This window comes from Camelina sativa, chromosome 17 (assembly GCF_030686135.1).
Source record: "Camelina sativa cultivar CO46 ecotype springtype chromosome 17, ASM3068613v1".
In the NCBI taxonomy this organism is placed as follows: Eukaryota; Viridiplantae; Streptophyta; class Magnoliopsida; order Brassicales; family Brassicaceae; genus Camelina; species Camelina sativa.
This window is the reverse complement of record NC_141896.1, coordinates 9,620,105-9,645,195: the sequence shown is the minus strand read 5'-3', so window position 1 is coordinate 9,645,195 and position 25,091 is coordinate 9,620,105. Positions and strand designations below refer to the sequence as shown.

Here is a 25,091-nt window from a genome sequence, read left to right as displayed (position 1 = left end):
AATAACTCAAAATTTTGATTAGGATGATTTCAATATCACAGCTGCTCTTCTACCTTCAGACTCTAGTAACTCTCGTTGAAGTTGTAACTTGACATGTAGTTCATGTTGTATCCCAGAAAGATAAGTCCATCATTTCATTTCTATAAAAACTGATCATTTTATACAATGGAGAACAAAAATAAAACAGAGCACGTCGGAGTGATCACTACCTACGAGGTATCACCAATCCACTAGAAACCTGAGACTACCTGGCTCCGAAGCTAAGGGCCAAAGGAGAAAACTGGGTCGTTAAGTCCAGGCCTAACTCAAAGAAACGTCAGTTTCATGAATCAACAAATTAAACTCATCCCAGGTTTATCATACAACTTCTCAAAACATTTATAGACTACATCCGTTTGATTAGGATTTGAATTTCATGCTGATTATAACTCATTTCCGTACAAACTGGTTTGATGGTTCCATTTCCCAAATGGCACCAATATGACCCAGCTTAATTGATGCCTCCATTCCCCGGTTACTCTGTAAACTGTTGACAATTTCTACCATTCAAGATTCAATAACCAATATTACTACCGGTTTAAAATTCAATAACAATTACTATATCTTCCGTAGAATTTTGAAAAATGCCAACTTTTTTTTCGATATTTTTTTTTTTTTTTTTTTTTTTTGTGTGTGTGTAGTCAAACTTCCCTATGATCCTCGTGTCATCATCATCCATGGAGATGGTAGCGGCCGATCTAGAAATGCAAACCACATGGCAAATTAATTCATTGTTATTTGATTACTAACTTTTGAGATAATTAATATTTATTACTGTGGATATATATATGGTGACATATTGCTCAAATTAATAACTAAAAACTACTTTGCAATCTAGAAAAACTATAGATATATAACCTTTTTGAATTTCCATGATTTCATATATTAAATTAAATTGATACTTTTTTCTTTTATTTTCTTTGTAATTGATTGTTATTTCTTTTCATAACAGACTTTGTTGTCTATATAACAGGCTGGCCAGTACTAAAGTAACACAAGGACAAATGGACAATCAAATCAACATGCAAATTAAAACAGAACTAGGGAGATCTCACTTCGATCCATCTTTGATCATGAATGACTTACCTCTTCATCTTCTCGACGATATTCTCTTCAGATTGGACCCCAAATCTCTAGCGATGATGCGATGCACAAATAGATCGATCAACTCGCATATATCCGACGACCCTAATTTTGAATCTGGATACTCTTCCCGCTTTGTCGGATCCAGTTTGTTTCACCTCATGAACTATGGCGCACATTACGTCTTATGCAAGTCTTTCTCTTCCTGCGATTCTAAGTCAAGCGGAGATGAAGTATATTTGTCAAAAGATCGATGTTACATTTTCGGCTCATGCTCTGGCCTTCTCCTACTATACATTGGTGATCTCTTCGTCGCAAACCCCCTCACAAAGAGGTTTCGAGTCCTGGATCACTCGGGGTCAAAGCTTTTGCCTACGATAGTTGGTGGTGATCCAAATAGACCTGCACGCCTTAACGCTGCTCGTACGGAGAGAGCGATGTGCGTCGGTTTTGCGGTAAATCGAAGTCAAACCACCAAAAGATTCAAGATCGTATGCATACTCGAGACGGAAACGGTGTACGCGTTCGAGATCAGTGACGGATATTTTTGGAGGTTATCGGAAACGACCATCACCACCACCTCCAAAAGTGATCTCATGGCGCGGATGAAACCTGTTTACTTGGACGGCACTCTTCATTGGTTGAGAAACGATGGGAGCCTCATAGCTTTCAATCCGGAGACAGAGAAAGCACGCTTGATTCCTTCCATATTCCATCGTGGAGAATCAGATACGAAACCGCTTTTTGCAGAAGACAAGAAGAACAATCGTCTGACCTTGATATCGGGGACGAAAGAAACAATCTCAGTTTACACACTACTTGGGAATTCCAAGTGGACCCTCACCATGAGGATCAAGAACGTATACATGGAGGACATAAAACTTGTATGTTGGAACGTGGTTGCGTACGATGGCAAGTGCCTTGTGGTAAGGGAGATGAAGAAGGACAGTTATTACAATGGTCTTGGTTGGCTTCATGTGTATGACATGGAAGCTAACAGTTGGAGAGTTTTTGGATCTGTCTGGTGTGGGTACAAAAACAACCGAGACTACTATACGTTTACGCCCTCCTTGTTCTTTGTCGAGGAGGATGAGCAGGAGAAGGTGATTGTAGCTTCCAATTACCTACGCATCTCCAAACTGAATGCAATTATGGGACTCATTTGATTAAGAAACGTATATCCGATTAGGTGTTTTGTAAAGGAAGAAAAATAAACTAATGAGTAATGGGTGAATAAATTAATTAAATTTCTAATTTTCTTTTGTTTGCAATTAAACTACAAAAAGAAACTTGAAAACTCTTACCTATGAGAGGAGATAATATGTTTTGAAAAAATGATTGAATAATACAATGGAAGTGGAGAGAAGACAATTGAACAATCTCAAATTTATGTTATTTCATAAAAACAAAATACAAATGGCCTTTTAATAGGCTCAATTATGGTCCATTATCTCAGAGGGGGTATTGAACTTGGTATTTTAGAAGACTTTAGAAGACTTTAGAGTATTATTAAAATCACTTGTTATTCAATTGATGATTTTTAAAAATCTTTTAAAATCTTATGTTATTCAACTTGGATTTATGTAAAATCATTTAAAATAATTAAAAATCCCTTGTTATTTAATCAATGATTTATAAGGGGGGTGTATTCAACTTGACATTTTAAGTGATTTGTTAAAATTTACAAATCCTATGTTATTCAATCATGGATTTTTAAAAGTCTCCTGAAATCCACTGTTATTGAACTGATGATTTAAAAATCTACTTTAAAATCCACTGTTATTCAAAACAATTTGTGGATTTGGATTTTAATAAGTTTTAGGGATTCTGGAGGATTTGAGAGGATTTGTTTAGTTAAAAATATAGAAATCCAAATCTCATGGTTTTAGGTGAGATTTGAAAGAATTTCACCATAAATCATATCAACTTCCCTAAAATCTATCAAAATTCTAAATTTTCAAAATCTCATCAAATTCTCCAAAATCATAGTTCCAATACACCCCCCTAAAACTTAATTGAAATTTACTGTTATTCAAAATATCACAACTTTTTTAAAAACTACTACTTTGAATGATTATAGGAGATTTTGAATTGTTTTTTAGTTGAAATTATTCTCCCTCAAAATCATACCCTCTGGACGGCATAGTACCATAGAGAAATTGTCGTTAAAGTTGTTGTGATGATGATGATTGTGGTTGTTGTGTACGTTGTCGCTGAACACAGACATGAATTGCTCGTCGTTAAACCTGTCAAAGTGGTGGTTTCCGACGCTGGAGGCAGGTGGTGCAAGGTAAGTGATGAATACGCTGATTGAACAGTCTCATGAAAAATTGATGAGAGGTCGAGAGCATTTATCATGGTCATCTGAATTCTAAAGGCAATTTTTTTTGGTTATAAAGTATCCTAAAATCTCCCAAAATCTAATAATAAATCACAAAGTATTTTTTTTTTTGTCAACTATTGGGCCACAACAGGCCGGCCTATTGGCCCATTAGCCTAATCCCTACGTTCGTAGGAAGCGGGACTCGATCCCGGGTGTGATGGTGCCTTGTGCATTAAGGACTTACCTTTGGCCACTGCACTAAGGTCACTTCACAAAAAAGGAGGAGGGATGCAACACGAGGACTTCCCGGGAAGTCACCCATCCTAGTACTACTCTCGCCCAAGCACGCTTAACTGCGGAGTTCTGATAAAAAAAAATCACAAAGTATTTTTTAAAAAATATTTAAAAACTCTAACAAATAACCAAAAATCTTCTAAAAGCTCAATGAATCTTCCAAAATCCTAAAATACTCAAATCCCACCAAATCCCTTAGGGGGGTGTATTCAACTTGACATTTTAGGTGATTTGTATAAAAGTTACAAATCTTATGTTATTCAATCATGAATTTTATAAAGTCTCATGAAATCCACTGTTATTAAATTGATGATTTAAAAAACTACTTTAAAATCCATTGTTATTCAAAACAGTTTGTGGATTTGGATTTTAATAAGTTTTAGGGATTCTGGAGGATTTGAGAGGATTTGTTTAGTTAAAAATACATAAATCCAAATCTCATGGTTTTAGGTGGGATTTGAAAGAATTTTCCCATAAATCATATCAACTTCCCTAAAATCTATAAAATTTCCAAATTTTCTAAATCCCATAGAATCCTCCAAAATCATTGTTTCAATACACCCTCCTTAAAATACAAATTCAATACCCCCTCTCAATGAATACGGAAGTAGTGCCAATGAAGCATTAGCATTTAGGATTTGGCAATTGTTGTTTCAACAACGAAATGATATATTTTGTCATTATCCCATACTTAACAAAAAGGAAACAACAATATTATTGGCGAAAATCAAAACAACCATTAAATAAAAAAACAAAAAAAATCTCAAATTCCATTTAACCTAATCCGAGCCATACCTAGCTACAAGAGTCCCACCGCCCCTATATATAAAACATGCATAAACAGACGACGACATTGCAACAACGAGAAGATAAACCCTAAAATCACAACTCGTATTATCCCTCAACCATGAAATCGACCACTTTCCTAAACCCGAAGACGCGGGAAGAATCAAAGTCGAAGCGAGTATCCTAAGGCCATCTTTACAGTAAAAACATGAGGGGATGTTCTTAGCCAAAAAAAAATAGAAAATAATGAATAGTGGCTTAGAACACTTTTTTTAGTTCTTGATGTAGTATTGATTTTGGCTCAATTCTAAGCTGACGTGGCAAGCTGTGAATGGATACAATTTTTTGCAAACAATTTTTCACAAATTAAAAGAGGATCTGATTGAGAATATATGAAATAAATTTGGACATTAAACTATATATTAATAAAATAAAATGTTTGTGTGCTTTAATTAAGTAATATGTTTTTTTTTTATCTTTAACGTTTTTGTTGTTTCATAAAAATTTGGTATTGTATTTTGAATTTTAGTAAAAGTTTTATAAGTTTGCAATTTAAATATTATTTTATAAGTTTTTATAATTGAATATATTTAAAAATATTATATTATTAAATCCTATGATCTTAAACATGTTTTCTAAATAACTAACTTTGTATTGTAATATGTACGGGAAGAATCAAAGTCGAAGCGAGTATCTAATGTCTGAAGAACCTATAAGAGATTGCCGGACAGTACTTGCTTTCTCCTTGCCTGCCAAAGATATCCATGATAGCTACTCAAGGTATAGATGGGTACAACTGAATTGCTTAGAGGACGATGTCCGTCTCAATCCCTTTCAGGTTGATTATGCAAAAGTGTGTCTCACTACACTTGCCATCGATGTCCTCTATCCCTCGGTTAACTATTCTCCAGATTGGGCTTTGTTAATTTATATTACTTTTAAGTTCACTCCAACTGATCCTACCATGTATATGCGAGTACCATTAATTGATGAGAGCACCATTCATATGCGATCTAGACCGGCGAGTAAGTCTGCGGTTGAGTCTTTGCCAAGGAAAGTATACAAGAAGACGACGATGTCCAGCTCCGACAAGTGCACTATATGTTTTGATGAGTTTACGATGGGAGAAAGAGTCGTGACGACCTTACCTTGTGGACACGAGTTTGACGATAGTTGTATCCTCGAGTGGTTTGCCACCAATCATGTTTGTCCATTGTGCCGTTTCGAACTACCATATGAATATTAGATGAACACTTTGACCTTTTTTTTTTAAGTATCTAGACTTTTCCATGATTTCATATTTTGTAATGTTTTTTTGTTATTATTTCTAGATTTTTTGTTTTTTTTTTTTTTTTTTTTTTTTTTTTTTTTTTTTTGTATTTGATCTGAGTTTCAAAGCCAATCTTCATAAGCTAAACTAACCAACATTGCAACTCGCAAGTAGCACAACTCATTGGCACAAGTAGTTGAAGTCTGTCTCAACCAACAGAGTACTCTGTTTCTCTGCCTCGGAATTAAAGACTAGCCTGGTTTCTCCACTCATGTCTTTTTTGGCATTTTTCCTAGCTCCAGTTTTAGTTTGTTCTACTTGCATATATGTGCTTCATGTTGGGAATATTCAGAAACCCTTTTAGTTTCGTGTTATATAATTAAGTGAACTATATAATATAAAAAACTTGCATAACATCCTAGCTTGAAAAACCGGTACAACGTTAATGATTCATAATTTGTAAACTAAAAGATGACCTTTGTGTGGGCATCAGGAGGATATTGGTAGAAGTTCTATTGTGTATTTCCAAACTCGCTGTGGAATCACAAGTAGGACACCATTGGTGGTGAAACCGAATGGGGAATCTACATACTTATTTAAGTAAACCTTTAAACAAATAACCCTACTTCATGTAAAATATTACACAAAATGCCACTGTATTTTAATACAAAATATAATAACAGAATTTTAGTATTAATTTGTTGTAACCCGAAAATGATTATCCAAAAAAATAGTAATTATTAATTTATTAGATTACAAGATATCATTAATCAAAAAAATTCGAAATTATTTAATAAAATAATAATAAAATAATTTTGAAATTATGTAATAAAATAACTAAACAGATTCTATTTATTGTTTCAGAAATCTTAGGAAACAATAACAAACTATTGAAAAAAACTATAAAACTTAAATTTATTTATAAGACTAAGATTAAACATTTACATATCGAAATCATTTAATAATAACAAATATATATTAAAATTAGGATACAACATTGTTTATATTTTTAAAATATATCTATATACTTATTTAAGCTATGTTGTTAAAAATTTAACCAGTTCTGGTGTGACATATTATGAAAATGCTATAATATTTTAATTATTCTAATAACTAACAAAAGAAAAGTTTAGATTTGTTTACAAAATAATAAAACTCTATTTATTGTTTCATAAATCTTCAGAAATAATAACAAACTATTTAATTGGCTAAAACTTAATTGTTTATACACAATATTCACTATATAAACAATACTAAGTGTATAATGTTGATAATATACATAACCTAATTGTAATTTTCACCTATAAAATTAATATATAACATGTTATACCAATAACTTCAATTTGTAAATTTGGTATATTAAGATCTCTAAACACGATCACATCAATTTGTAATACCAAATCACGGGTCAATACATATTTAGTTGGGTTTTTTAGCTTTACCGAATGTATAATTAACGAATTTGATATTGCACCAAACCAAAATAGTAGTACCAACTACGGGTCAAAATCAGAATATGACCTTAAGTAATTAAATATATGATTTTATAAAATATATAGAATTAATAAATTTTCTACTATTATTTTGTAACAAACAAATCCAAATTTACATAGATATTTCGTCACACTGGTAACATTATTCTACAAAATATTAACGTGTATTTATGAGTTGGGTAATAAAACGGGTAATGAAACGGGTAACGAGACGCTCAAAAATTAAATTAATATCCAATACTCGATCATTATTCACGGATAATATAATTATTATACCTTTCACTCGACTCTAAAGTTGCAGGTACCTTTTTTCGGGACGGATACAAACCGAAAAATGGGTCGAATACAAGTATTGGTAGTAGTTCCAGGTCTACCTATTAGTAGGTTAATATGAATCATAAATCACCATATAGTACTATATTATATAACATGTAAATAAATGATACAACATAAATATAATATTAACAAATAACAAAATAAAATAAAAATTTCCCCGCGCTACCAGCGCGGGCCATTATCTAGTATTTTCTTTATGAAAGGTACCTTGCTTTTTCTTGGTAGGAAAAAGGGAGATACTTCTCATGCTAAAAACAAAAACTAAAAAAGAAAAGAAAAATTACACAACAACTCGTCTCGGGTACATAGTCCCAAGCTCATCTTCTCTAAAAATCTCCACTAAGTCCAGCGGGACTGATGAAAGGTACCTTGCTGGTGGTGAATAGATGGACAAAGAAGATAAATTATAGCTATTTTTGGTCTTTTTTTTAAAAGCTAATACAAGTAATATATACTGAAAAAATTATAATCTATTTTTGAGACATTACAAGCATCGCCATATCATATATAATCTAAAATATACAGTTGTAATTTTCATAATAATATAAAATAGAGATTAAATGAAAAATGCTTAAACTTTATCAAAAAAACATGAAAAGTGCTTAATTAATTAAATTCAAATAAAAATGGACTACATGAAGTTTAAAATTTCATAAATTTTGAGTTATGGGCCCAAAATTTTCAAGATATATATGTACGTACAATTTACTAGAGTTAATGTTCCTAATGATAGTGAATAATGTTTGTCAAAATAATCATTTATAAGATATAGATAAAACTATTTATATTCAAGTATTGTAGATTTTTCTCACTATCTTTGTTTTTAAATCAGCGAATACAAGAAGCAAACATACTGAATGTAAAGGAAAAATAAACTCAAGTCTCACAACACAAGAACAATCATAATAACATAGCCAAAATAACTCAAAATTTTGATTAGGATGATTTCAATATCACAGCTGCTCTTCTACCTTCAGACTCTAGTAACTCTCGTTGAAGTTGTAACTTGACATGTAGTTCATGTTGTATCCCAGAAAGATAAGTCCATCATTTCATTTCTATAAAAACTGATCATTTTATACAATGGAGAACAAAAATAAAACAGAGCACGTCGGAGTGATCACTACCTACGAGGTATCACCAATCCACTAGAAACCTGAGACTACCTGGCTCCGAAGCTAAGGGCCAAAGGAGAAAACTGGGTCGTTAAGTCCAGGCCTAACTCAAAGAAACGTCAGTTTCATGAATCAACAAATTAAACTCATCCCAGGTTTATCATACAACTTCTCAAAACATTTATAGACTACATCCGTTTGATTAGGATTTGAATTTCATGCTGATTATAACTCATTTCCGTACAAACTGGTTTGATGGTTCCATTTCCCAAATGGCACCAATATGACCCAGCTTAATTGATGCCTCCATTCCCCGGTTACTCTGTAAACTGTTGACAATTTCTACCATTCAAGATTCAATAACCAATATTACTACCGGTTTAAAATTCAATAACAATTACTATATCTTCCGTAGAATTTTGAAAAATGCCAACTTTTTTTTCGATATTTTTTTTTTTTTTTTTTTTTTTTGTGTGTGTGTAGTCAAACTTCCCTATGATCCTCGTGTCATCATCATCCATGGAGATGGTAGCGGCCGATCTAGAAATGCAAACCACATGGCAAATTAATTCATTGTTATTTGATTACTAACTTTTGAGATAATTAATATTTATTACTGTGGATATATATATGGTGACATATTGCTCAAATTAATAACTAAAAACTACTTTGCAATCTAGAAAAACTATAGATATATAACCTTTTTGAATTTCCATGATTTCATATATTAAATTAAATTGATACTTTTTTCTTTTATTTTCTTTGTAATTGATTGTTATTTCTTTTCATAACAGACTTTGTTGTCTATATAACAGGCTGGCCAGTACTAAAGTAACACAAGGACAAATGGACAATCAAATCAACATGCAAATTAAAACAGAACTAGGGAGATCTCACTTCGATCCATCTTTGATCATGAATGACTTACCTCTTCATCTTCTCGACGATATTCTCTTCAGATTGGACCCCAAATCTCTAGCGATGATGCGATGCACAAATAGATCGATCAACTCGCATATATCCGACGACCCTAATTTTGAATCTGGATACTCTTCCCGCTTTGTCGGATCCAGTTTGTTTCACCTCATGAACTATGGCGCACATTACGTCTTATGCAAGTCTTTCTCTTCCTGCGATTCTAAGTCAAGCGGAGATGAAGTATATTTGTCAAAAGATCGATGTTACATTTTCGGCTCATGCTCTGGCCTTCTCCTACTATACATTGGTGATCTCTTCGTCGCAAACCCCCTCACAAAGAGGTTTCGAGTCCTGGATCACTCGGGGTCAAAGCTTTTGCCTACGATAGTTGGTGGTGTTCGAAATAGACCTGCACACCTTAACGCTGCTCGTACGGAGAGAGCGATGTGCGTCGGTTTTGCGGTAAATCGAAATCAAACCACCAAAAGATTCAAGATCGTATGCATACTCGAGATGGAAACGGTGTACGCGTTCGAGATCAGTGACGGATACTGTTGGAGGTTATCAGAAACGACCGTCACCACCACCTCCAAAAGTGATCTCACGGCGCGGATGAAACCTGTTTGCTTGGACGGCACACTTCATTGGTTAAGAGACGATGGGAGCCTCATAGCTTTCAATCCGGAGACAGAGAAAGCACGTTTGATTCCTTCCATATTCCATCGTGGAGAATCAGATACAAAACCGCTTTTTGCACAAGACAAGAAGAACAATCGTCTGACCATGATATCGGGGACGAAAGAAACAATCTCAGTTTACACACTACTCGGGAATTCCAAGTGGACCCTCACCATGCGGATCAAGAACGTATCCATGGACGACATAGAACTTGTATGTTGGAACGTGGTCGCTTATGATGGCAAGAGCCTTGTGGTGAGGGAGAGGAAGAAGGACACTTTTTACAATGGTCTTAGTTGGCTTCATGTGTATGACATGGAAGCTAATAGTTGGAGAGTTTTTGGATCTGTCTGGTGTGGGTACAAAAACAACCGAGACTACTATATGTTTACGCCCTCCTTGTTCTTTGTCGAGGAGGATGAGCAGGAGAAGGTGATTGTAGCTTCCAATGACCTACGCATCTCCAAACTGAATGCAATTATGGGACTCATTTGATTAAGAAACGTATATCCGATTAGGTGTTTTGTAAAGGAAGAAAAATAAACTAATGAGTAATGAGAGAATAAATTAATTAAATTTCTAATTTTCTTTTGTTTGCAATTACACTACAAAAAGAAACTTGAAAACTCTTACCTATGAGAGGCGATAATATGTTTTGAAAAATTGATTGGAGAGAAGACAATTGAACAATTTCAAATTTATGTTATTTCATATAAAAAAATTACAAATGGCCTTTTAATAGGCTCAATTATGGTCTATTATCTCATTGAATTCGGAAGTATTGCCAATGAATTAGCTAACTTAGCATTAGCATTTTAGGATTTGGCAATTGTTGTTTCAACAACGAAATGAAATATTTTGTCATTATCCCATACTTAACAAAAAAGAAACAACACTATTGGCGAAAATTAAAACAACCATTAAATAAAAAACAAAAACAAAATCTCAAATTCCAATTAACCTAATCCCAGCCATACCTAATTCTATAAGAGTCCCACCGCCCCTATAAAACATGCATAAACAGACGACGACATTGTAACCCCTATAATGATTTTTTTTTGCTGACAGAGTATCCCTCAACCATGAAATCGACCGCAATCCTAGACCCTAAGACGCGGGAAGAATCAAAGTCGAAGGGAGTATCTAAGAACCTATGAGAGATTGCCGGACAGTACTTGCTTTCTCCTTGCCTGCCAAAGATATCCATGATAGCTACTCAAGGTATAGATGGGTACAACTGAATTGCTTAAACGGCGATGTCCGTCTCAATCCCTTTCAGATTGATTATGCGAAAGTGTGTCTCACTACACTTGCCAACAATGTCAACTTTCCCTTGGTTAATTATCCAGATTGGGCTTTGTTAATATATATTACCTTTAAGTTCACTCCTATTGATCCTACCATGTATATGCGAGTACCATTAATTGATGAGAGCACCATTGATATCCGATCTAGACCGGCGAGTAAATCTGCGGTTGAGTCTTTGTCAAGGAAAGTATACAAGAAGACGACGATGTCCATCTCCGACAAGTGCACTATATGTTTTGATGAGTTTACGATGGGAGAAACAGTCGTGACGACCTTACCTTGTGGACACGAGTTTGACGATAGTTGTATCCTCGAGTGGTTTGCCACCAATCATGTTTGTCCATTGTGCCGTTTCGAACTACCATATGAATATTAGATGAACACTTTGACCTCTTTTTTTTTAAGTATCTAGCCTTTTATATAAAGTTGATTTTCCATGATTTCATATTTTGTAATGTTTTGAGAGTGTTTTTATCTCTTTTTTTTGGTATTTGATCTGAGTTTCAAAGCCAATTGCAATCTTCATAAGCTAAACTAACCATTGCAACTTGCAAGTAGCACAACTCATTGGCACAAGTAATTGAAGTCTGTCTTAACCAACAGGGTACTCTGTTTCTCACTCATGTCTTTTTGGCATTTTTCCTAGCTCGCTCCATTTTTTTTTTTTTTTTTTTTTGAATAAAATGTTAAATTTGATTAAAAGAAAAAATAACGTTTGTACAACTAGTGCAACATGTGGGTTAAACAGAGAAATCAAAATAAATTGTGGACTTCTCGCTCGCTCGCTCCAGTTTTAGTTTGTTCTACGTACATATATGTGCTTCATGTTGGGAATATTCAGAACCCTTTTAGTTTCATGTTATATAATTAAGTGAAACTATATAATATAAAAAACTTGCATAACATCCTAGCTTGAAAAACCAATCGTTAATGATTCATAATTTGTAAACTAAAAAGATGATCTTTAGTGTTGGCATCAGGAGGATATTGGTAGAAGTTCTATTGTGTATTATCAAACTCGCCGTGGAATCACAAGTACGACAGGCGACAGCACTGATGGTGAAACCGAGTGGGGAATATTTTCTTTATGAAAGGTACCTGGCTGGTGGTGAATGGATCGACAAAGAAGATAAATTCCACATTGTGCAGCAGGATTAAGAAGCAGCATCTTCATGCCAATTAATAGGAGGAACGTACTATTTATATATTAATAAGCGATCATGTTTAGGATGATGTAATAGATCTTGGCGATTCAAGGTCTTTAAAAATCTACCCCTAATAAGAACATATTATGCTTAGAATAAACATGCCTAGTGGCCTTGTTCAGGCTTGAAAAAAATGCCAACTTTTTTGTTTTTGTTTTTTTTTTTGTGTAGTCAAACTTCCCTATGATCCTCGTGTCATCATTATCCATGAAGGAAAAACTATCTTATTATATAAACATTAGTTTTCAAAGTTAGTAATTCATATAATCGCGACATGTGTCTAGTATATCGATAATATTTTGATATGTGTGAAAATAAATTTTATTTAATAATTATAGGAAAATTAAAAATTCTAAAACTAATAGGATTAAAATTAATATTTTTGAAAAATATATAAAACTAAAAGTAATCTATTATATAGGAAAGTTATCTATTAAGTTATTAATTTCAATAGGAAAATATATGCAATTAATAAGGAAAATATTTGTAATTTAATTGCATTTATTATTTATTATAATCATATAGTAAAAAGAAATTCATACAGAAAAATGATTAAAGTATAAAAAGGTTTAATGTGTTAAGATTAGTGATTAACATAATATAAGAAATAAAATAAGATATTAATGTAATTTTCTTAAGTTTTTCAATCGGTGAATGATTTGATAGCGTATTCAATATTATGTTATTATATAAACATTGGTTCTCAAAGTTAATAACTCATGTGATCGCGGCACGTGTCAATTTTAATAATTAAAGATTTTGTGATGTGTTATATACAAGAAACTTTGTTTTAACATATTTGTAAATTATAAAAACAAAATTAAAAATTTAAACAATTTAATAAATATAAAAGATAATTCATATATGTATATAAAAAAATAATACTAATTGTAATTTTAAATTATTAATTCTATAAGAAAAAAGAATTAAGAAAATTATACAATATATTAATATAATACCATAATTAAATAAATAATACTGTTAGTTATTACTCCTAAAAGAAAAAGGATTGTAGACACTAACTTTTACATAAACAAATGATTTTTCTCATAATAACATCTTTGACTTTTTGATTAAGTTATGATAATGTTAATATAGTTTTATTTAAAATTAGTTGGACAAGTAGTAAAACTATTACGTATGAAACAAATATTTTTGAGATATTGTTACTTTTTCAAATATGAGATAAAATTAGTTTTCAGTTTTTTCTTTGAGAATTATGTTTTATTAATTTTTAGTTTTAAAAAAAATATTAAGTAAGATATAAATTTGATACATTGCACATTTTTTTGATATGAAAATTATAAATGTTACTCATTTGGATTGAGTGCATAGAATAAAAATCTAATTTTATTATCATGTAATATACAAAGAAATTTTATTGCAAGATGGAGTGTGTGAACTCTAAATTCATTTAAAAAAAATAAAATAAAAAAAAAATAAATATTTTGAATACAACTTAAAATTTCACATATTTTTTTTATATCCGCGTTAATACGTGGGCCTAATCTAGTAGATATATAACCTTTTGAATTTCCATAATTTCATATATTAAATTAAATTGATACTTTATATATACAAAGTTATATATTTATTAGACGAGGACCTGTTCGATGTGCGGGTTTAATATTTTGTAAATTAAATTAAATTTAACTAAAATATATTAAAATTTATTATACGTTATTTATAAATTTTATTTCTATTATAATACACTGATTGATATGTATTTACAAAATCTTTTATATATGTTACCATTAAAAATGTAATTTTTACACCTAAATATATTCTATGCTACATATATATTCTTATCAGCACCTAGAAAATGTCTATATGAACACATTAAACCAACTATTTTACTTTCACTTCTGCATAGTTTTTTAAGTAATAAAATTGTTGGCTCAAAAAAAATTTTAAATATAAAAAATATATTACATAGTATACTAATCAATGATGTATCATCACAATAATATATTACCACCATAAAAAAAACCTCGATTCTGCCCTCTTCTCTTACGGAGAAAACCATGCCTCCAATCTCCTCCACTATAGAGAGAACCTTGGCTCCGCCTCCCTCCCTTGGGGAAATAACCTTGCGTCCAACCTCATCCACCTTCCTCCCTTTGGGAGATAACCTTGTGTCCAACCTTCTCCACCATAGAGCGAACCTCGGCTCTGCACTCTTCCTGTGTGGAGAGAACATGTTCACGTTTTTTTCCTATTTCAAAATGGCTTGCTCCGACAACCAATGAAAGTAAAAACCTTTTTCTAACGTCACAAAATCTTTTGATAGTAACTAATATTAAATTTTCCAATGTATTCGTGGAAGTGTTTTTTAACACACCATGATGTAGCCTCTGTCTCTGTAATGCCCCAACCGCCACCTTGCTTAGTGAGTCCATGTCCACTCTCAGTCTATGGGCGCACCTATTTATGAAATATATATATATATATATATATATATATATATATATATTCTTCTTAATAATTTTTAATAATTATATTTTTTACATTATTAATATTTTTTTAAAACAAAATATTTTGTTTTATTGTAATCAAATTGTTCCTATTAAATATTAACTTTTGCAAATGTCAAAATCTTATATTGATAAGATTCAAGCAATGAAAGAGAGAGAAGGGAATGAAAAGGATGCATGTGAATTGGGTAACTAAAGAAAAGATTTATAATTTGATGACATTGTTGTAAATAGAGTTATAGTGAGAGGATATGATAGTTAATAGACATAGAAAAAATATCAAAATAGTAGAAAGTGTGTCAAATGAGAAATACTATTTTAAAAAAGTGAGTTAGAATGGAAATACTCCTAAATATAATTTGGAGTTTTTTTTTTGGAATTTTCCCAATATTAATTTATATTATTTTTACTTTTTGGGCAAAAAAAAACAAAAAGGAAAAAAGCTTAACGGATACGTCAGTATATATCTCTTTTCTAGAATTATGATGCAAAAAACATAACCCTATTAGCAAAAATCAGAGAATAGGGGAATAATAAATCTCTGATTCCTTACGGATCTATTGTCTCCCTCCATCTCTTGACTCTTCCTCTCTCGATCGGCTCCATTCGAGGTTGTCGAACTCGAACATGTCTGTTTTTATTGGGACGAGCCTTGGGGATATAGTGATTGATCTTTACACAGACACATGTCCTCTGACCTGCAAGAATTTCCTCAAGCTCTGCAAGTGTAATTACTACAAGGGGTGCGTCTTTCACAATGTGCAAAAGGGCTTCATAGCACAGACAGGCGATCCAACCGGTACATGAACTGGTGGAGATTCAATATACAAATTCCTTCATGGCAAGCATGTTCGTTTTTTCGGCCATGACTCCATGAGATCCATCCTGAGTTGAAACACTTGAAGACTGGCACCGTTGCCATGGCCAGTGCCGGTGAATATCTCAAAGCCTCCCAGTTCTATATCACACTTTGTGACGATCTGGACTATCGTGATAATAGCTTGTGCTATGCTTTTATAAAGTTTGAGACTAAGGAAGCATGCGAATAAGCGGTGTTAAAGATGGCCTGTGCTTTGATCGATGATAGAAGAATACGTGTAGACTTCAGTCAGAGTGTATTCGAAATTTGGAGGCAGTTCCGGCGGAAAGACTCTCAACAACTTGGTAAAAGGTCGGCAGATCATGTTGCTAAAGACTGTGTAGGTTTAAATTACATTGTTAAAGATCAAAACAGGCAACATGGGAGATGTGAAGGCTACGGAATGGTGTCTGCGGGTGATCTACCTAAAATTCCCAAGAGAGAGAAGAGAGAGCATAGTCATCATGGCACTGAGAAGATTCATAGGAGAAGTCCTCGTGGTTATGGTGAAGGGAAAAAACGACACGGAGATGAATGTGACACTGAAGAAGGCAATGATAAGTTGAGTAAGGAGATGAAACTCACAAAGAGAAGACATAAATAGAAGAATATACATAGTTTTGTTGATCTATTAACAATGTACAATATATTATCTGTGTAAGTGATTTGTGTAAAAATGGTAGCGGCCGATCTAGAAATGCAAACCACACGGCAAATTAATTCATTGTTATTGATTACTAACTTTTGAGATAATTAATACTACTAGGATAGTACCCGCGCTACGCGGCGGAGAGGATTTTGTGTAATTTTTTTGTAATTTTAATTATTGTGTGTATGTTTTTTTTTCTTTTTATTATATGTTGTTTTGTATGTTTGTGTTGGATTAGAAATTTATTAAATCTTTAGCATTTTATTTGTGAATTATTTTGTGAATGATTCATTGTGCAGTTTTGTTTTGCTGTATTTGTTTTTTTTATTTTTATTGATGTTTTTAGCTTTTATATGTCAATTAAATTAACACGTATACTATGTACTTTCCCTAAATGGATCAAGTCTCATGGATCATCACAACTCAACTCAACCCGTAGACTGTAATGAGTTAAAACATTTTATCGTAATGACTTCATGATTAAATTGAGTTAGTGGATCAAATGGACCCCACTAGCCTCACTGCTAGCCCGCTAGCCTCACTGCTAGCCGCCCAAACGGACCCCAAGCTGGCCCTGCAGGGCATCGATCCTAACCCATCACTGTGGAAATCCACATCCACCAGTAGGTTATTGGTGCGCCAGGCGTTCCTCGAACCCTGGTCCCCACCCTTTAACAACCTTCCCACAGGACAAGTTGCCACCAATTGATGTGTAACATCCGCGAACCAATTTTTGTAATTTTGGTGTGGGTGTCGATCGACACCCTTGTTGGCATCGATCGACACCATGTTTTTCCGGTTTGGTCGGGTTTGATTTAATTGTCGATTGGTTCGGTTTGGTTCAATTAAAATCCCTAAATCGTGTGTAAAAGGGGAAAACGACCCTAGGTCGTGTTATTTTGTTGGTAGTCGCCGCTTTTGAGAGAAAGAGAAAGAGAGAAAAGAGAGAAAACGTTTCTGTGACTTTCTGGGTTTGTTCTTGGGGTTTTTGGAGAGATCTGAGGCTGTAGGAGGGTTAGCTGTTGCTGGAAACGAAGGGGGAGCTTCTGGAGGTGTTGTTTTCCACGTTTCTCAATCCAATCTTCCTGTTCTTGAGGTGAGTGCTTGACCATGGTTGATCTATGCATGAGATCTCTCTTGTTTGTGTGTTTTCTTTGCTGTTTGTGTTGTTTTGTTGCTTGGGTTCGTTGCTTTTGTGATTCCCAGTGATTTCTGAGGTAATTGGGTGAGTTTGAGACGGATTCGAGATGATTGGGAAGGAGAGTTCGATGTTCGGTTTCGCGCAGATCGTGTATGCAGAGGAGGCATCGATCGACACTAGGAAGCATCGGTCGACACCATTTGGAGTGGCATCGGTCGACACTGTTCAGCATCGGTCGACACCATTGTTTGTAGCATCGATCGACACCGTGAGGCATCGGTCGACACTGGTCTCAGTCGAGACTTGTTTTCCTGGTTTGATGTATTGTTGTGTGTTGTTTGTTTTGCTTAAACTTGAGGGTCTCATATGCTTGTGTGTATAACCCAGTAGATGGGAGGACGGCCTCACTAAGTATTTATGATAATACTTACGCATCTCAATTGTTGTTTGTGGTGTGCAGGTATGTGACGTGGAATCATGGCGATGAGGAGGAGGATGAACTAGGGTCTCGTCTGAGTGTTGTTGGTCTTTGTTATATTGTTTAGGATGGAACCTTGGATAGAGATATGTTAGGTTGCTGGATAGAATGGATAGAAATGTTATTGTATGGGTTTTGTATTATTGATATGTTTCCGCTGTGCATGTAATTGGATGTTGGTTTATTATTGGTTGGTTACTGTGTGTGGGTTGGTTTGTTTAATTAAGTAGTATGGGATACTTAATTATATATTGCATTTAATTAATAAAAAGAAAAAAAAGGGGTCGGGTTGTTTCATTTTGGTATCAGAGCCTTTACGGTTCTAGGATGGTTAAATGGATGGTTAGAGCGGTTAGGAATTTAATTGGGTGAATTATTTTCCTTTTTGCTTGATGCATGATGTTGTGTGATGGAATTGATTATGAGTAGTTAGTCAATTTGTTTGTGGTATGGAGTCCTAGTATCATCCTCTTCGAGCCTTCAATGAGATTCCACGGTAAGTGTTTTTGTGTATTGTTAGTTGTGTAGTGTTTTTAGCTTCTTGTGCGGGAGGTGCATTTGGCTATTGAAAAGTTGTTGGAAAGTGGTGGATCACGCCGGTATCGGGAAATACCGTTGGCGGTGACTTGTGTAAATGGATGTATTGCAAATGGAGTTCGTTTGGATTTTTGACTCGTGAGTCATGTGGAAAGGAAATAGCACGGGAGTCTATAAATGGGAAGTTTCCATAAATAGAAGGTTGCTATAAATGGAAAGTTTCTAAAAATAGAAGTTTCCAGAAATGGAAAGTGTTGAGGTAGATCTAGTCGGGAGATACTCGTTGACATCGAACTTATTTGCTCAGGATAGTGTGAGCCCAACTCATGTGATACCGATAGCTCAATAGACTTTGTGGCCAGAGAGTGGGAGTGGTATGTTTGCTTCGGATGACGATCCGTGAGCGCGCTTTAGGGTGGCGACCTTAGAGCGGGATTTTGAGACTCCCTGGATACCGTAGCTGTGAGCCGTGGCTCGGCAGTGAGCCGGTATGTCTCGAGGGTTGCGACCCGAGAGCGGGGGGAGTGGGCGTGTGAGACTCCCTGGATACCGTAGCTGTAGGCTGTGGCCTGGCAGTGAGCCGGTATGACTCGAAGGTTGCGACCTGAGAGCGGGGGGAGTGTGTGTGTGAGTGACTTCCTGGATGCCGTAGCTTAAGGCGGTTGGCCTGATAGCGAGCCGGCATGATTCGTTGGTTGTGACCACGGACGGGGGAAGCACTGAGTTGTGAGCAAATAGTGTCTTTGATGTGAGTATATTGACTAGAGGGAGACCTCGTGGTTCAGTCGGAGGTGTGCGGGCTGTTGCGACAGTGCACGGGAAACCTTGGCTGATGGTATTTAGTCCGGTCGGGGATGTGCGGGCCGTGTTGACGGTGGCGCGGAGGTCCTTGGCAATTGGACGGTTTTGCGGGATTTTGAGACTCCCTGGATACCGTAGCTGTAGGCTGTGGCCTGGCAGTGAGCCGGTATGACTCGAAGGTTGCGACCTGAGAGCGGGGGTGTGTGTGTGTGAGTGACTTCCTGGATGCCGTAGCTTAAGGCGGTTGGCCTTATAGCGAGCCGGCATGATTCGTTGGTTGCGACCACGGACGGGGGAAGCACTGAGTTGTGAGCAAATAGTGTCTTTTGATGTGAGTATATTGACTAGAGGAAGACCTCGAGGGTCAGTCGGAGGTGTGCGGGCTGTTGCGACAGTGGCACGGGAAACCTTGGCTGATGGTGTTTAGTCCGGTCTGGGGACGTGCGGGCCGTGATGACGGTGGCACGGAGGTCCTTGGAGGATGGACTGTACTGCGGGATTCGAGGACGAATCCTTATTGGTGGGGGAGAATTGTAACATCCGCGAACCAATTTTTGTAATTTTGGTGTGGGTGTCGATCGACACCCTTGTTGGCATCGATCGACACCATGTTTTTCCGGTTTGGTCGGGTTTGATTTAATTGTCGATTGGTTCGGTTTGGTTCAATTAAAATCCCTAAATCGTGTGTAAAAGGGGAAAACGACCCTAGGTCGTGTTATTTTGTTGGTAGTCGCCGCTTTTGAGAGAAAGAGAAAGAGAGAAAAGAGAGAAAACGTTTCTGTGACTTTCTGGGTTTGTTCTTGGGGTTTTTGGAGAGATCTGAGGCTGTAGGAGGGTTAGCTGTTGCTGGAAACGAAGGGGGAGCTTCTGGAGGTGTTGTTTTCCACGTTTCTCAATCCAATCTTCCTGTTGTTGAGGTGAGTGCTTGACCATGGTTGATCTAAGCATGAGATCTCTCTTGTTTGTGTGTTTTCTTTGCTGTTTGTGTTGTTTTGTTGCTTGGGTTCGTTGCTTTTGTGATTCCCAGTGATTTCTGAGGTAATTGGGTGAGTTTGAGACGGATTCGAGATGATTGGGAAGGAGAGTTCGATGTTCGGTTTCGCGCAGATCGTGTCTGCAGAGGAGGCATCGATCGACACTAGGAAGCATCGGTCGACACCATTTGGAGTGGCATCGGTCGACACTGTTCAGCATCGGTCGACACCATTGTTTGTAGCATCGATCGACACCGTGAGGCATCGGTCGACACTGGTCTCAGTCGAGACTTGTTTTCCTGGTTTGATGTATTGTTGTGTGTTGTTTGTTTTGCTTAAACTTGAGGGTCTCATATGCTTGTGTGTATAACCCAGTAGATGGGAGGACGGCCTCACTAAGTATTTATGATAATACTTACGCATCTCAATTGTTGTTTGTGGTGTGCAGGTATGTGACGTGGAATCATGGCGATGAGGAGGAGGATGAACTAGGGTCTCGTCTGAGTGTTGTTGGTCTTTGTTATATTGTTTAGGATGGAACCTTGGATAGAGATATGTTAGGTTGCTGGATAGAATGGATAGAAATGTTATTGTATGGGTTTTGTATTATTGATATGTTTCCGCTGTGCATGTAATTGGATGTTGGTTTATTATTGGTTGGTTACTGTGTGTGGGTTGGTTTGTTTAATTAAGTAGTATGGGATACTTAATTATATATTGCATTTAATTAATAAAAAGAAAAAAAGGGGTCGGGTTGTTTCATGCTTAAACCGGTCAAAATTACCAAACCACTCTAAATTACAAAAACCACTAAACCGGTCAAAATGTGTAAACCGGTCAAAATTTCCCCAAAACAATAGCTTCATCGTTATTTTGATTCTAGAAAAATCAAATTTGATTCATAAGCGTTTGAGTAAAAATCAAAGACTTTCCAATCCTTCAGCTTAAGGTCGCTTTTACCCATGTTATAATTGAGCTTGTTTCTTCTTAATCCCTCTCAGGTTCGCTTCTTCTTCAACCCATGTTATAATTGGCCCTTAAGCTTTTCATGTTCGTATTTTGCTAGGTTTAAGTTGATTTTTCTAGGTTTTGTTTGAAGTATCTGGATTGCCCCTTAAGCTTCACAGTTGATTTTGATGATTTTAAGTTGTATGTGTTCATTATTTCGATGGTTTTGCGTTGTTTTCTAGCTTAAAACAAATTCCATCAAAATCTCTTACATTAAAAACAGGGGATTCATAGTATTTGCAGAAAATAAACAGTTAAAACATCCAGAAAATAAAAAGTTCTCTAGCTTTCCTATATGATAAGTAATGCTTATTGTACATACCATTCTTTAATTTCCCTGCGTCTTCTCTTTTCAGCTTTGACTGAAAATTCTTCCAGCCATACCAATACTCCGCGGTGAACATCATTTTCAATCTTCCTCCGACACACAAATCTGATATTAATAAAATTTCATGCATGAGAATGCATACTCTTATTATAGTCATCCTCTGGTATAATAACCTTGTTCTCTATTCAACCTCACATGTCCCATGACATCTCTAGTCTCTCTAAGCATCTTCTTGTCCGATGCTCCTGAAATTCAGTTTTAAAAAAATAAAAACAACAACAACCACATGATTCACTAATTCAGTAAAAGATGCAAACAAAGTGAATGATTTATATTACCTAGAGGCTTATCAGTCACTTGACAAACTTATGATCAAGTTCTTGAAACTATATATGTTAATCCAAGCATCAACTTTTTACTATTCGTTCTGCCACGATTCTCGAACCAACATACATAGAGAAGCTCGGTTACCTTTTCAAACCTTCATAACACAGGGCAACAATTTTCCATAATCACTATCCCAACGAGCTATTACACAGATAATAAATAAAAAAAAACCTAGATTCAGGAATTGAATTCCATTCCCAATAGTGAGGAGTATCTCCCATGCGATTGAGAAACCATTCATCGTAGATCACATGATACACCTCTTCCCACTCCCTTCCTCTAACCAGATGCTCTTTCATATACCGAAAAAAAAAATCCCAAACAAGCAGAGATTGTTAATATTATATCTAGACCTCACTGAGACATGGAATCAATAATCAAACAGAACTCAGGGAAAAACATTAGGCATCGAGATAAAGGGCTTACTCAGATATCTAGATTGAGTATGTGAAGAAAAAATTAGCAACCTTTTTCTGGTACTCGATTTTCATGAGTTCACCGGCCTATATCCAACAAAATTTCATCCGAAAATCAGATTTCTTGTAGAAACAACATCGAGCAATTGAAGTTCATCCAAAAATCAGATTTCTTGTAGATACAACATCGAGCAATTGATTTTTTTTTACAGAAACGAAAAAAAAAATCGAGCAATTGATTAAATCGAGAAAATCGCATTCAACATCAGTTGGACCGGGGACGAAGAAGAAGAAATCGAGCAATTGAGTAAACGCTCTCGTTTTACTTTTTTTTGGTCCACCTAAGAGTAAAATCAGCTGATGTGTATTAATGTTATAATTTAGTTGGTTAGAGATTTTAACTGAGGTGTCAACACCTGATTCAATACAGAAGCTGATGTGTCAGAAGAGGAGAGCAACGCATCCTACTTTTATTGTATTGATTTATTACTGTGGATATATATATGGTGACATATTGCTCAAATTAATAACTAAAAATTACTTTGCAATCTAGAAAAACTATAGATATATAACCTTTTGAATTTCCATGATTTCATAAATTAAATTAAATTAAACTAAATTGATACTTTTTTTTTCTTTTCTTTTCTTTATAATTGATTGTTATTTCTTTTCATAACAGACTTTGTTGTCTATATAACAGGCTGGCCAGTACTGTAGTAACACAAGGACAATCAAATCAACATGCAAATTAAAACAGAACTAGGGAGATCTCACTTCGATCCAACTTTGATCATGAATGACTTACCCCTTCATCTTCTCGACGAGATTCTCTTCAGATTGGATCCCAAATCTCTAGCGATGATGCGATGCACGAATAGATCGATCAACTCCCATATATCCGACGATCCGAATTTTGAATCTGGATACTCTTCCCGCTTTGTCGGATCCAGTTTGTTTCACCTCATGAACTATGGCGCACATTACGTCATATGCAAGTCTTTCTCTTCCTGCGATTCTAAGTCAAGCGGAGATGAAGTATATTTGTCAAAAGATCGATGTTACATTTTCGGCTCATGCTCTGGCCTTCTCCTACTATACATTGGTGATCTCTTCGTCGCAAACCCCCTCACAAAGAGGTTTCGAGTCCTGGATCACTCGGGGTCAAAGCTTTTGCCTACGATAGTTGGTGGTGATCGAAATAGAGGTGCACACCTTAACGCTGCTCGTACGGAGAGAGCGATGTGCGTCGGTTTTGCGGTAAATCGAAATCAAACCACCAAAAGATTCAAGATCGTATGCATACTCGAGATGGAAACGGTGTACGCGTTCGAGATCAGTGACGGATACTGTTGGAGGTTATCAGAAACGACCGTCACCACCACCTCCAAAAGTGATCTCACGGCGCGGATGAAACCTGTTTACTTGGACGGCACGTTTGAGAGACGATGGGAGCCTCATAGCTTTCAATCCGGAGACAGAGAAAGCACGTTTGATTCCTTCCATATTCCATCGTGGAGAATCAGATACAAAACCGCTTTTTGCACAAGACAAGAAGAACAATCGTCTGACCATGATATCGGGGACGAAAGAAACAATCTCAGTTTACACACTACTCGGGAATTCCAAGTGGACCCTCACCATGCGGATCAAGAACGTATCCATGGACGACATAAAACTTGTATGTTGGAACGTGGTCGCATATGATGGCAAGAGCCTTGTGGTGAGGGAGAGGAAGAAGGACTCTTATCACAAGGGTTGGCTTCATGTGTATGACATGGAAGATAAGAGTTGGAGAGTTTTAGGATCTATCTGGTGTGGGCTCACAAAGAACCTAGAATACTATACGTTTACGCCCTCCTTGTTCTTTGTCGAGGAGGATGAGCAGGAGAAGGTGATTGTAGCTTCCAATGACCTACGCATCTCCTATCTGAATGCAATTATGGCACTCATTTGATTAAGAAACGCATATCCGATTAGGTGCTTTATAAAGGAAAAAAAATAAACTAATGAGTGAATATATTAATTAAATTTCTAATTTTCTTTTGTTTGCAATCGAACTACAAAAAGAAACTTGAAAACTCTTACCTATGAGAGGCGATGATATGTTTTGAAAAATTGATTAAATAATACAATGAAAGTGGAGAGAAGACAAAACAATCTCAAATTTATGTTATTTCACAAAATACAAATG

The 25,091-nt window shown here is 35.5% G+C and overlaps 1 protein-coding gene, 1 long non-coding RNA gene and 4 pseudogenes across 4 annotated transcripts; 5 read left to right on the top strand and 1 right to left on the bottom strand.

Moving 5' to 3' along the window:
* The first annotated feature begins 1,026 nt into the window (after window positions 1-1,026).
* LOC104776284 (F-box protein At1g20360 pseudogene) lies at window positions 1,027-2,186 on the top strand (annotated as a pseudogene).
* LOC147923448 (uncharacterized) lies at window positions 2,058-5,787 on the top strand. The gene is made up of 4 exons (XM_087496445.1): window positions 2,058-2,225; window positions 3,269-3,412; window positions 4,619-4,725; window positions 5,213-5,787. The coding sequence occupies exons 1-4, from the start codon at window positions 2,058-2,060 to the stop codon at window positions 5,769-5,771; spliced, it is 978 nt and encodes a 325-aa protein (XP_087352571.1). The 3' UTR covers window positions 5,772-5,787.
* Window positions 5,788-9,568: 3,781 nt separating this feature from the next.
* Window positions 9,569-10,911, top strand: LOC104756501 (F-box protein At1g20360 pseudogene; annotated as a pseudogene). The gene has a single exon (XR_015586012.1). The product of XR_015586012.1 is annotated as an F-box protein At1g20360 pseudogene (transcript).
* Window positions 10,912-11,392: 481 nt separating this feature from the next.
* On the top strand, window positions 11,393-12,073 carry LOC147923447 (uncharacterized; annotated as a pseudogene).
* Window positions 12,074-22,221: 10,148 nt separating this feature from the next.
* Window positions 22,222-23,243, bottom strand: LOC147923446 (uncharacterized). Its single transcript, XR_015585948.1, has 3 exons — window positions 22,911-23,243; window positions 22,436-22,776; window positions 22,222-22,342 (listed from the first exon to the last, which is right to left on the bottom strand). It is a non-coding gene; the product is annotated as an uncharacterized LOC147923446 (long non-coding RNA).
* Window positions 23,244-23,621: 378 nt separating this feature from the next.
* LOC109131632 (putative F-box/kelch-repeat protein At1g20940 pseudogene) lies at window positions 23,622-24,937 on the top strand (annotated as a pseudogene). The gene has a single exon (XR_015586013.1). The product of XR_015586013.1 is annotated as a putative F-box/kelch-repeat protein At1g20940 pseudogene (transcript).
* Window positions 24,938-25,091: the final 154 nt, after the last annotated feature.